Source organism: Clinocottus analis, unplaced genomic scaffold (genome assembly GCF_023055335.1).
Source record: "Clinocottus analis isolate CAN_PGR_092001 unplaced genomic scaffold, fCliAna1.0.p SCAF_24, whole genome shotgun sequence".
Lineage (NCBI taxonomy): Eukaryota > Metazoa > Chordata > Actinopteri > Perciformes > Cottidae > Clinocottus > Clinocottus analis.
Genome location: NW_027175976.1, coordinates 4944407 through 4957885, shown reverse-complemented (window position 1 = coordinate 4957885; position 13479 = coordinate 4944407). Strand labels below are relative to the sequence as shown.

General features: G+C 42.0%; 2 protein-coding genes and 1 long non-coding RNA gene across 5 annotated transcripts in view; all 3 read right to left on the bottom strand.

Moving 5' to 3' along the window:
* Positions 1–1940: 1940 nt before the first annotated feature.
* On the bottom strand, positions 1941–2941 carry LOC137794228 (uncharacterized). The gene is made up of 3 exons (XR_011078285.1): positions 2897–2941; positions 2249–2354; positions 1941–2016 (listed from the first exon to the last, which is right to left on the bottom strand). It is a non-coding gene; the product is annotated as an uncharacterized lncRNA (long non-coding RNA).
* Positions 2942–3939: 998 nt separating this feature from the next.
* On the bottom strand, positions 3940–6373 carry atp5pf (ATP synthase peripheral stalk subunit F6). Of its 2 annotated transcripts, none has more exons than XM_068590749.1 (4): positions 6290–6373; positions 5473–5642; positions 4740–4864; positions 3940–4045 (listed from the first exon to the last, which is right to left on the bottom strand). In XM_068590749.1, exons 2-4 carry the CDS (start codon positions 5640–5642, stop codon positions 4017–4019), a joined length of 324 nt encoding a protein of 107 aa, XP_068446850.1. In that variant the 5' UTR covers positions 6290–6373; the 3' UTR covers positions 3940–4016. The 2 variants fall into 2 exon arrangements, with proteins under 2 accessions (XP_068446850.1, XP_068446851.1); XM_068590750.1 differs by lacking the exon at positions 6290–6373 and adding an exon at positions 6187–6266.
* Positions 6374–7023: 650 nt separating this feature from the next.
* appa (amyloid beta (A4) precursor protein a) overlaps positions 7024–13479 on the bottom strand; it is a 30537-nt gene continuing 24081 nt past the window's right edge. For both annotated transcript variants that reach the window (XM_068590292.1, XM_068590293.1), the window contains 5 exons: positions 13014–13226; positions 12867–12920; positions 11807–11898; positions 10110–10256; positions 7024–9581 (listed from right to left, as the gene is read on the bottom strand). In XM_068590292.1, the coding sequence (XP_068446393.1) occupies positions 9480–9581; positions 10110–10256; positions 11807–11898; positions 12867–12920; positions 13014–13226 (608 nt within the window). In that variant the 3' untranslated portion in view covers positions 7024–9479. The remainder of the gene's footprint in view (positions 9582–10109; positions 10257–11806; positions 11899–12866; positions 12921–13013; positions 13227–13479) is intronic.

Sequence of the window (13479 nt, the reverse complement as noted above, 5' to 3'; positions counted from 1 at the left end):
ACTTTGCCAAAAGGAAAAAAAGAGAGAAAAAGAAAAGACTGCATGTCCCATAATGCACCTCCAGTAGGCCAGTGCAGGCTGCTGATTGCTTTAAGTGGCAGCAGCTGTGAATTGAAGGTCTAACAGCTGATTGCTTTAAATTGAAACAGCTGTGAATTGAAGGTCTCACAGCAAACATTTCAGCTGAGACAGAAGAGGAGTCAACTCCTGGAACAGACAAAGGAGCCTCTGGTAATGTATCTATTTATTTTGTTGTAATTGTTTAAAGTTTATTTACATGTTTGTATAACTTTGTGCTTTTTTTTGTGTTCAAAGGTTTTCAACCAAAATGGACCAACCAGCCAACAATTGAAAAAGAATAAGAGAAACAATAAAGTTGGAGCTTTGTTGGAAAGAGTTGTCCCGTGTCTTTTGGACCAAATGTACCAGCTAGTCAAGTTGGGCAGGAGTTGACAACAAATACATAGGAACTTGACACACACACACAAACAAGCACACATATAAATACCATGTGGCTTTTTAATTTGTTAGATTTATCTGGGGATTACACTTATGTAAAGAACTTTCCTTACTTCTTTCTGTCTTTATATCCTTGTGCCTGTGTTCATCGAACTGGAGCGTCTGTTTTTAGACAGCGTGTGAATGGGTTGTTCAGAGTTTTATTTGGTGTATATGTAATAAAACATTTTTATATTCTAATTCACTGCTCGGCTGGTGTTGAACTGTTGCTGGTGAAGTGTAGACCCTTCTACTAGCCAGTGCAGCGTTTATACTGGAAGTTTATATCCCGTCACGAGCGGACTGCGCAACTGCATCAGAGCTGCTGCATGACGTCATCAGGAAACAGACTGGACACCCGGACGCTGTTTGCTGCAGCCGGCCATGTCAACCATCACAACCTCAAGAGTGTCCTCCCGAAATACCATTATAGCAATGCTTAGTGTATAAAGAACAAAGATACAATGAGTAAGACTATTATTTTATCGTATAACAATGCTATCATTGTATCATAGCAATATTATATTTTGGTGCAATACTGTTATCTTTTATATATTGTGCCTTATTTTTTTTACCTTAAGTTAATTGTAATTATGTGTTAAGAGGACCGAGCAAAATAAGCTTTTCATTGTATAGAATAACTGTCTTTTGTCTGTGCATGTGACAGTAAAAACATCTTGAATCTCTTGAATCCTGAATGTAATAAAACGTTTTTATATTCAAAAACCTGCTGGCAGTTATTAATGCGATCACAATAAAGATCATGGAAAAATAAAGTACATTCACAACGTACTCTCCATGAACACTTCAACTCCTCTATCATGATAAACACTTTTCTTACCATTGATCAGTTAACGATCTAAAACCCAATCAACATAATGATTTCTACAGAATAAAACTCCACAAGCCACCAGTGGTGAAAATGGTTGTTATAACTTTTACAGAAATACAACCAGTAATACTACGGTAGAAATATAGAGGTACAACCAAAAGTAAAAATACATGACTACCACCAAAATGTATTTAAAGTACCAAAAGTAAAAGTACTCTAGGTTGAAATGAAATATGACCGAAAAATAGAGATGAAGGTCAGAGCTGATAGTGTGATGAGATAGACAACTGTGTTGCAGACTGGAGGTTATGGGTTCAATTCTTATGCTGGTCAGTACGTTTAAGTTCAACACCCAAATGAAGAAGACAAATACACGCAGAGAACATATTCAAGTCCGCGGGAAGTGGTGGCGCAGTAACAAAGCTCCTGTTGGGTCAAGCGCATGGTCCCGGGTTCGCGCCTCAGATGTGAACCCCATCATGATCCGCGAAGGGAGTCAGAGGCATGAGCTGCCTCCCTGGTTTCCAGAGAAAGATACGGAGAGGGTTATGAGTTTTGATTGCGCGACTCATGAAAAAAAAAGACCAGCAACAAAAAAAATACACAGTAACAGGGTTCCCTCTTTTTATTACATACAACATATGTCACATGTAGATCTACATCCGGATCTGCTGCTTCCTCGGGCTCTGAAAAACAAAAAGAGAACAGTTAGTTAATCACCAAGTTTTGAAATGACATTCCAGCTGTACACCAATACAAAGACCTCTCTCTCTCTCTCTCTCTCTCTCTCTCTCTCTCTCTCTCTCTCTCTCTCTCTCTCTCTCTCTCTCTCTCTCTCTGCAAAGGAATACATATTTATGGGAGGGAACAGTAAAATTGTGCCGATAAATAAGGAGTCTGTATATGCCCAAAACTCACCTGTGAATTGGACCTCAGGAAACTTGGGGAGTTCTCCTCGTCCACCACCTCTTCAGACACGTTGTTCTGGGAGGACGGTCCTACATCCACAATGCCACCCGAAGACCTGGGTGACACAAGACATCAAAAAATGAGAAAAATGAAAATGATTGAGCAGCAAAGACTGACATTCAGGACTCATTCATCTATTAAACTTGTGACGTAGCACAGAGGGACAAGCTGATGGTTACCTGGAGCAAATTAACGTTAGCTAGCATTGCTAAAGTACCTAGCTAGTTAGCTAAGCTACAGTTTATCGACTTTGAATTGGCTAAAATTACACACTTAACAAGTGCCACGTCGTATTGTTATTAATACTACGTATACAACTATTGAGGCACAACACCATCATGCAAAGTCCTTCTTGCTGCTAAGTAAGGCTGATTGTTGTTTGCTTTAATAACACTTCACTAGCTTTAACGCTTAGCACCTGCTAACAAGCAAAGATAGCTTTAGCAACTTGTCCTCTATTGTGCTACGAGAAGTCACGCTAACGTAACACTCACTAAAGACAAGGATAACGTATTCAGCCGTATGTACAGTTGTGACGAATAGGACACAGTTACACGTTTAACAGCATTTGTTTTAAAACTCAGTGACGCTACTCACCTGGGGTCTGACACTTTCAGTGCAAGATCCAAGTGTGGATCACCGCGGTGGATTGTGGGAGTGTTGTGGTGTTCGTGGACGTCAATGTGGCGCCTCCTTTGCGCAGCGCTGCGCATATTTAGGTTGACCTCACGATACAAATCAAACTATTACAAATTCCTTTTCGAAATTGTGCATATATTTGTGTGTACTATATATTTTTGGTGCTATTAGCTTGATGTTACATCTTTTTCATGGCAGAGTATCTGCCAACGACAGACAGACAAAGAACACACCCTGCTTTACCTCAGTGCAGTTATAAAGACGCTTACACTATAAAAATACAAGTATTTTCAGAACTAATTGTATAATTCAAATAACAGTAGAACTCAAAAAACACATCTGAATAAAATCTGACATTTTTTATATGAAACAATGTTGTGGACAACAGTCATTAGCCCCAGTGTTTTTTATTCCCTTACTTTTAGCAAGTACCCCTATTGGCCCTTTTAACGTCGGGGTCATTGATTATTAAGTTAATGTGTCAAACGTAAACTAATAATCGTGAACGTTGAATATGAAAAATGAAGGCAACAGTAAAAAGATGTATAGAGTGCTTATAAAAAATACTATCCTCAAAACAAATCCAAAAATATTAACTCAGAATGTAACCCAGATAGATATGCTTTTTGCCCCTGTCCCTACATATAAACCATAGCCATAATTACAACAAATACCCAAAAACACTAAGGTCTTGTGGTACAATTTGGACTCGACCACCTTGTTTGTGCCTCCTCATTTGGGTTAAATATACTGGACATTCAACATATTTAAGCCTGTGTGAAGTGGTGGTGCAGTCACGAAGTTCCCGCTTGGCGTCCCGGGTTTGCGCCTCACCAGTGTGAAGCGCATCATGATCTGCGAAGGGAGTCAGAGGCCTGTGCCTCCTCCCGGGTTTCCAGAGACATAAATGGAGAGGGTTATGGAGCCCAGTATTTATTTGATATAGTTTGGAAGTCCAGCATAGACACTGCACAACGTCGCTTTTTAATTGACAACCATAATCATGGTTCAATCCATTATCTTTTTATTAAATACAACATATTTGTGACATGAAGGAGATTTACAACATGGACAGTGCTCACTTGGCCACGTCCTCAAGCTTGGGCTCTGAAAAATAAAAAGAGAACAGTTACTTATTCACCAAGTTTTGAAAAGACATATTCCAGCTGTACAACACAATACAAATGCTTGAAATTAGATTTTAAATCTAGACGACAGCAATATGAAGCAACTAGCTAGATCTAGATGTATTAATACAACAAAGATCAAGGATAAAAGCTTCCAGAAAACAATTTCAAACAGAATAACAAAACCGTCCTGCTTTTTAAGTGTCACTAGATAGTGACACTTAAAAAGCAAGACGGCTTGCGCTATATATAGACACAAAAAAAGCCTCAGATCTCAGTGAGTCTCTCGTGGCAAAGGAATAAATATTTATGAGAGGGAACATTAAAATTCTGTGGATGAAAAAAAAAGGTATTTGAAAACAGTAATGCCATTATAAGCACATCTTATTAAAATAAGATGTGCTTATAATGGCTTCACTATTTTCAAATTCTGAATTTTTTTCATCCACACGTTCCAAAGCCGTGGCTGATCACAATTCTGGATTTTAATAGAGGACGGTTTTAAATGCAAAGTGTCTTTTAATACCTGTCAGTTTACATTATAAGTTTTTCTCAACAAAACGTCAAAATAAAGCTGCAATTTTGATTTGTTCCAACCACTTTAAGTATTTGTTTGTGTTTATATTTACAATATGGGCAGGAGACCAAAACACACAACATACGGCCAAACTCACCTGTGAATTTGACCTCAGGAAACTTGGTGAGGTCGCCTCCGCCATAGAGCCTCTGCAGTTTCAGCACCTCTTCAGACACGTTCTTCTGGTAGGACGGTCCTGCATCCACAATGCCACCCGTAGTCCTGAGTGACACAAGACATCAAAAGAGGTGAGGAAGATGTAAATGAATGAGCAGCAAGTTAATTAATTTGTATGCTAAAGAAACTCAAAAGTAGCTCTTGTCATTTTTCTGGCCGTTTGAAGTTTATATTGCACCAGAGACTAAACTCTAAACTTATTTCTGTTAGGGATGCAGCGATTGTGAAATTCTGGGCCGATACTGATGTCTAAAATAAATATTTGTTTGCTGCTGCTGATTTAGTTGTTACTTTGTAAAATAAATAAACTGAGCTGTTTTAAAGTCACTCAGCATTTCATTACACTGGATTTAAATGATATTATGGAGACAAAACATTTTATTCAATCTTCTTTTATGTGAAAGAAAAAACAACTCCTCACTCAATAAGAAGAATGTTTCAGTATATCAACATAATTATCTGTTTTGAGAAACAAATTAAATGTAATTAAAGATAAACATAGCAGCAATGAAACGTGTACACCTTCCTACACACGTTCTCTTCCGAGTAGAGCTGCCCAGGTTTATTTGGTGTCCCATTTGATCCCAATCTCTATTTTCAAAGCATGTACATTTTATGTGAGTCTACACAAGAGGTGCACGACATTAACTTACTTGCTCTTGGTGTTGTAGTCCCGGATCTTATCCAGGAACAGTTTCTGGATGGGGTCAAGCTCCTGGGCCCGCTTGAACAGGACCGCGGACAGCCCGAGGTTGCGGCGCAGGGTCAGGCTCACGGCGCAGCGCAGCGCGGAGGACAGCTGGGATAAACGGTGAAGCGCCATCTGAAGGAACAACAAGGCCACCGGGTCACGCTGTTATCTGGACATTCCATCGTTACATACTATGAACGTTAACCAGGCTTCACACACACTTTGACCAATGGATTTCCATGGCAGTTATACTGCAAAAAACGTGACGTGCTTTATAATTTAAATGAAGGAAATTTATTCTTGAAGGATTCATTCACCTATTAAATTTGTGACGTAACGTTAGCACAGAAGGACGAGCTGATGGTTAGCTGGAGCAAATTAACGTTAGCCAGCATTGATAACGTACCTCGCCAGTTAGCTAAGCTACAGTTTAATGTCTTTGATTTGGCTAACATTACACACTTAATATGTACCACGTCGTATTGTTACTAATACTACTTATACAATTATTGAGTCACAACACCATCGTGCGAAGTCCTTCTAGCTACGGCTGAGTGTTGTTTGCTTTAATAACACTTCACTAGCTTTAACGCTTAGCACCTGCTAACATGCTAAGATAGCTTTAGCAACTTGTCCTCTATTGTGCTACGAGAAGTCACGCTAACGTAACACTCACTAAAGACAAGGATGACGTATTCAGCCGTATGTATAGTTGTGACGAATAGGACACAGTTACACGTTTAACGGCATTCGTTTTAAAACTCAGTGACGCTACTCACCTTGGGTTTGACACTTTCGGTACAAAATCCAAGTGTGGATAACGCGGTGGATTGTGGGAGTGTTGTGGCGTTTGTGGACGTCAATATGGCGCCTCCTTTGCGCAGCGCTGCGCATATTTAGGTTGACCTCACGTGACACCAAATGATCCCAAATCGACCAAAGTAGATACATGCGAATAAATATCTTTAAACCTGAATAACTTTTGACATCATGTGTTACCGTTTATCTTGTAAAAATCTATCCAGAAGGCTGTTTAATTAACCATTGGAACAAATACATTTCCTTTTTTAATTTTGACTTTTTATACTGCAAGCAGTTATCCCAGACATGCTGCATTTACTGTATGCCATTTGACTGTTGCCATGGTCAGGCTTGCACAGCCACATGTAGAGAGGATTGTAGTCATACCCTGATGCTCAAGTGGTCCACCTAAACATGTTTGACTTCAGTTTAATGCAAAGTCATTTAACCTTTGGCATCAAGACATGGGTTCATATGTGTCAGGAAGCCCTCTGATGTGTCCTTGAACCCTGACTCCCCCTCAGCTCCAGTGTGCAGTTTTCTGTCTGAGACTGACCTCTCCTGAAACGCTCTGTCAAAATATCATTTTTTCACATAAATACCTTTCCAATTATTAATACCAAAGATCCAGACACAAAATGATTAGAATAAAAAAAGATGCATGAAGAAAGCAGGTGTGCATTAAACATCAAAAACACAAAGACACAGCATCTGTATGTACATTCAAAACTTTATTATGGAATACAGTGTAGAAAGCGGTTTCCCAGTCAATGCAAATGGCCTGCACAATATTACACAGTGGAAAACAAAACCAATATATAACCCACGGAAAAAAAAAGATAGAAAGAAAATCCTGCTTCCTCTTCTACTCTACTGCCCTCTGTTGGGCTTCTAATCAGCACACTCTGAAAACCAAGGACCCACCCTACTGCAGCCTCCACATGAACACCATTTCCTCACAGATCTTACTCGCCATTACATGCTTTCACAGAGCGAGAGGCGACTGCATTTCTTTCGATGTAATGTTGAGATGGGGACAAAACTTTAACATGAGCTAACTGACTGAAGGCTAATATTTCATCTTTCACTTCCATGCCCCTTACTCGCTTGCAGGTCTCTCGATGGTGAACGCCTACCATCTATATACAGGTGACGGTGCACTGCCTCTGAGGAGTCAAAGTGTGTGCTGATGGCGGAGAGGTGAGCGGCATGCCTGGCGGGAAAGGAAGGCAAAGGAGGGAGGTGCTGGGGAGTGAAAATCCATTATATACACAGGCTGGCTGGCTATCCATCCGGAACTGCAAGTCATTTCCTCTCTACCTTGTCCTCTTTCCCCCTCCTCCTCATCTTCCTCCTACTCCTCCTCCTCCTCCTCTCAGTACTCAACTTGTTCTACCAGCAAAATGATTACCAAACCAAAAAATAGACTGCGTCGGCTTACAACTGGACAAAACACCAGACTGAGAATGACAAAACATACACGCAGAGATAATCCTCACCCATCCCCCCCCCATGCCGGATGCCTCACATTTTTTTCCTCATTTCCCTTCCTGCTCCCTGTAACCTTCACGCCCATAACATGCCCTTTTCCAGAAACAAAGTAACATGAAATTAACACAAAAAAGCAAAAAATAATATATATAAGGGGGTGATTTCCGAGAGCCCCTTTGTATGAAGATTTTTAACACAATATATTTTAGTGAATGAGAATAATATACAAACAGAGATGAAGCCAGCCCCCCTCCTGTAGCCTCAGGAACGTAGCATGGTTTAAAAATAAAAATAAGAAAGAAAAGACATGAGGAACACACTTAAATTTCAAAATCACAGATCTCTTTTAAATGTGTATTTTACATGATATCAAAGCAGAGCCCGTTCATCTAGATTTATATATATTTTTCATTGTTTGAAGTCACGTGATCACGAGAAGATACTAAATGTACAATCTTGCTAGAATGACAATCTATACGTGAGAAAGGATCTCAAGAGAGAGCAGCGTTAAGATCTTGTTTTTTTCCGTATTTTTTTCTTCCAAATCCTGTTGTCATTGATGTCATGCACTACATAGGAACAGCTAAGACTTCAGCATTACTTCAGTAACATTACACGCAATTTAAAAAAAGGACTTTACATCGGTTGACTTTTTTTTTTTTTTTTTTTACATTTTCATTCTTTTTTGAAAAACAAAACTGGAAACGAAAAGAGAAAAAAACAAAAATAAAAAAAAAAACAGCTCATTCAGAATACATAATTATTACCATCGTCATCAACATATTCATTATCATCAGCATCTCCAAATATTCTTAAGAGCCTTGTGTGACTTAACACAGCCCAGGTATCGTAAGAATACCTAAAGAAAAGAGGATGGAGGGGAGGAGGAGGAGGAGGAAGGGAGGAAGAGGAGAAGGGGTTACTCCAGTGTAGACTGTAGAGTGAGTGCAGTAGTGGTGCAGTTAGTGGGGATACACCGGACTTCATTTAGAAAAATATTGTTGCCAGATTTAAACCCAGTTTCATGATATAATCATCAAATAATATGATAGAAACAAATGAATGTCGAAATTCTGAATAATGATGTAAAATGCCGATTCTGCAATCAATTTTTCTAAATGAGGCCCGGGGTCAGCGTGCGTCTAAAATCCCACTGATCAGTGGTCAGATTTTACGACACAAGTCCACACCTAAAGTCCCACGCCAAAAAACCCCGACTATACACTGGCCCTGAATCAGCGTGGAGAGAAAGCGCTGCTTTCCCCCGAAGAGAGGCTTTGTTTCAATCAGCCGGGCGGGGCCTTTTTCTCTTTTCATACATCAGCAGGCCCAGACGGAGCAACGTGTACAAACGTCTTTCTTTAATTAAAAGGCGTCTTGCTCCGGTAAAGTGAACAGACATGGTGCAAACTGGCTCGGCCACAGTGTCCGCCCCGGCAGAAATGAAAGAAAACCCTGGCTACAGTCGCTCCAGTACGGTCGTAACTGACTATTTCAGTCACGCAATCATCTCAGCCACACTGCCTTGTAGAGACGCGGGGCTATTCGAGGGAAGAGGGGGGTTGGGAAGGAAAGGAAAGGGAACGGGTTGGTGTTTGATGTGTGGGAGGAGATGTCTGTGTGTATGTGTGTGTTTATTTTTTTTTGTATGTGTGCGGTGTACATGTGACATTCTCCTCAGTTCTGCATCTGCTCGAAGAACTTGTAGGTCGGGTTCTCGTAACCGTTCTGCTGCATCTTAGACAGGTGGCGCTCCTCGGGTGTGACGGCAGCGTCAACCTGGAGGGGAGCCGGAGAGAGGGTGGTGGGGGGGAAGGTTAAACACATGCACACACACACGCACGCATGTGCTGTTTATGAATGTAAAGACAATCTACATTTTAAGACCTTTTTAATGCCTCCTGGAAGAGTAACACGGCTGCCATAACTTCCGCATTTAAAATAAATTAAACTGCTAATGAAAGTGTTGGAGTGATGAATGAGGATAATTAAAAAAATGAGGCAGGAAATTAATTGTTAACTGGCATTAATCCCATCAAATTAAGTGAGGAGAGTGTACAATATCGTCCAAACTCAACATTTTAAAGATTTTTTTTAGACTGACAACACCTATACACCTGATACCGTGTGTGTGTGTGTATATACACATATATGCATATATTAATACACACACACATATACTGAAAAGCAGCTTGTGTGCGTGCACGTGCTGCATCACCCCCCACACACCAGATTGACTGGCGTCTAGAACAGCTTGTACACAGCACGCACACACAAACACAAACACACAGGTCAGCTGTTTCCCACCTCGATGACTCCGTGGTGGATGGAGGTGTACTGCTTCTTCCTCAGCATCACCAAGGTGATGACGATCACGGTTGCTATGACGACGCCTCCGACCATCAGGCCGATGATGGCGCCCTTGTTGGAGCCCACGTCCTCCGCGAAGAAGACCTGCGGGGCGGTGGAGGACGGACAGTTTGGTCACGGTCGCGCGCCCACCAATCACAAGCGAGCGCGGCGGTTTTCATCCAGTTTCAATGCACACAAGGGCTCTCATTGTGCACGCCATGGAAATGATGGGCCATTGTGTGCATGTCACACTGCTGAGTAATGAGTGTGGTTTCAGCACAGCAGGCCCGAGAGTTAATTGTGCTTCGCAATGGTTTGCATGTGACTGCTCCCAGAGAACCAATGAGCACCAGTCGCTGCTTCTACTTCCATCCCAACGTCTCTGAATGTCCCTGGAGGAGGAGCGTGCTGCTGACTTTCCAGAGTTACAGCCCATTTACGTCTGTTTCCATCTAGCCAAATCATTTTGCAGCACATGCTGTGCATAATCACCAGTACATTTCCTAACATGTACCTGATTTTGTCATTAAAGAGGTAAATTTAGCTCGGAAACAGCTGCGGGGGAACACAGAGGCAACACATAAGAGCCCATCGACATCACACGGTCTGTCGGGTGACAGTTTGTTTTTTTTTTGAGGTTCTTTCCTGGTGGGGAGTTTTGGCTGTCAGATGCAGAGCACAGCATTAAGCGACAATGATGCAGTATGACTCAGCTCCAACACAATACTAAAGACACGTGATTCAAAATAAAAAAACAAACAATGAAGGCTTCGGCTCCTCTGTCGCAGATTACGCCGCTCGATGGAGCTCGTTTTCGCATGTAGATCCAGAAATAAATAGCAAATGGCGGCTTCTGAAGGGGGGAAAACAACTCCTGATAACTCCACCTTTGCCGACGGCATGCAGGGGTAATGGGACGGAAACCTTCACAGCGCCACTAAACTGCAGATATTGGTAGAAAAACCTCATCTCGACTTTGAAACGCTGCTCCCCCTGCGCGTGTCAAACACTGCAGTGAGTGTGGACTTAATTTCAAGCTGGCGAGCCTCCTCCAGATTAATCCTGCAGAACGCTGATTGGGGTTACGTTGAATATCAAATTAAGGAGTTGACTCAAGGAGGCAGCCTGACACACTGGCTGCTCATTGTGAATACGAGAAATGTGATATGTAATAAAATGTAGGGATTAAAGAGATTAAAGCCGTTAGGTGAGAGGAATAAGGTACGCAGATTTGGATTTGACTGAGGACGGATTGAGGTCTTTGTGCTGGTTTTACAATACTGGATGAGATTAATGAAAGAATGCAGAGCTGGGTTGGAGCCCGGGAAGGTTTCAGCACCTGTGGCCGACCGAAAAAAAAAACACATCCGCACATTAAACGCAACTCTGATCAGAGGACGGTGGTATTTAGAGAGGAGCAGGAGTGTGACGCACACATTATCGCGGTTGTCTCCATGGGCACATGTCTCCATGGCGACAACCTTGGGAGTTTACCATGAGGACAAACCGGAGACATGGACCTGACAGCGCCTGTGTGTATACTTATGGATGAGAAAAAAGGGCAGTAAATCACCTTTGTGCGTGTTTTTCTCTGTCGGCAGATATAAATGGCATTGTGAATATCAAACCCGCCGCTCTCTGTGTTTGTTTACCAGTTTCTGGTGGTGAACTTCGTATTCGGTGCTCTGCCTGTCCTCCGTCTCCATCCGCAGCTCGGGAACAGCTTCCATCTTCATTCCAGTCACTGGCAAGGGAAGGAAGAGGACCATCTATTATGGATGGTGACGCTCAGCCACTTTCTCCTTCTCAAACTCACTCGCTAAAGCGGGGCCGACAGCCGAGTGTTGGATGTCACAGCGGCATGAGTTGAATAACGCACATATACGTCCAGCACAGCATTAACAGCACAGTGCTCATAGGTCCTGTGCCCACATCACGACTTTAATAGCCTCGGCTGCAGCCTTAATGGAGGTCAAGTGGAGTTGGCTTCGTGCTAACAATGGCAGTGAGAGCGAGAGGTGGTGGAAAAATACTGTGCTGACTTTATTTTGAGTCTCTAATTCAAAGCCTCCTTTTATGAATCATTACTTAACCTGAAGAAATATGTTGTATCATTAGCCTGGAAGCTACTTTAACAAAGCAGTGATTGTTAAAAGTTAACATACAACTTGAGCAATGATCTGTAGCAGAGTACAATCATATATTACCCGCATATGCTTATATAAGTAATATAATTAAATCATTTACTCATGCTTTTTAGTGCAGTTAGGAGCCACTATTACTGAGCTTTTGGGTTGCCAGATTGTGAAAAACACATTAAGCTAGTGAGCAGCTTATAAATCACTAATTAAAAGGGTGAAAAAGTAATGCAGTTACATACGTTGATAAAGTATTATAAATACTTATGAATGCCCCATTTTATTACAATCCATTGGATGGAGTTGGCAAGCAACAATGAATGTAAATGAGATGTTTCCACAACCTGGCAACTTTACACAACCTGGCCACTCAGAAGTTTATGGTTTAATGGTTAATATAAATCAATGAATCCTCAGTGACTCAGCTGTTTAACACTTTGTTTGTTCGTAGCCTAGCAAATAGGAGGGCGGGGCGCGACAGAGTCAACAGCATAATATCTGCAGGCATTTCTAAATACATATCAATACTTAAAACATTTGATCGTGAATGGTCTTTCTGGACAGTTGTACCAACCTGGCCGAGTGGGAATGCCTCTGTCGAGACTGGGGCGAGAGTCCACTGGTTCAACTAGAGAGAGAGAGCAAATACATTTTGAGTGTCTTTTTTTTAAATCAACTTTGAACCAAACTGTAATCAGCAACCCGGTGCTCCAGTCGGTACCCTGGTTCTCAGTGTTGGGCTGGTTGAAGCTCTCCGGGTGGATGAAGCCGACGCTCCCCAGGCCGAGTGTGTCCTCCTGGGGCAGCAGGTCGGTCTGGCCGTCTCCCAGCTCCTGGTCGGGCATCAGGGCGTCGTTGCCGTAGCTCACCCTCACGTCCGTCTGCAGGTTGGCCAGCTGCTGGGCCATCTCCGTCTGCTCCCTCTGCAGAAGCTCTGGACGGGATGCAGGGAGGAAGGAAGGACAGAGGTCAGAGGGCCCGAGAGGAACGGAAGTAGAAAGAGGAAAGGAATGTATCAAACTCCTTGTATCTTGTTTCAACATAAAAGGCTCGATATGGTGAGAATATGACAAACGAAAGAACACTTCTTTTGATAATCAGAATAAACAAAAAAGGACAAGTGTTTCTGTTTCTGCTTGAAGAAAATATTTGATCCCACGCGATGACCCGACTGCTGCGCCATGAAG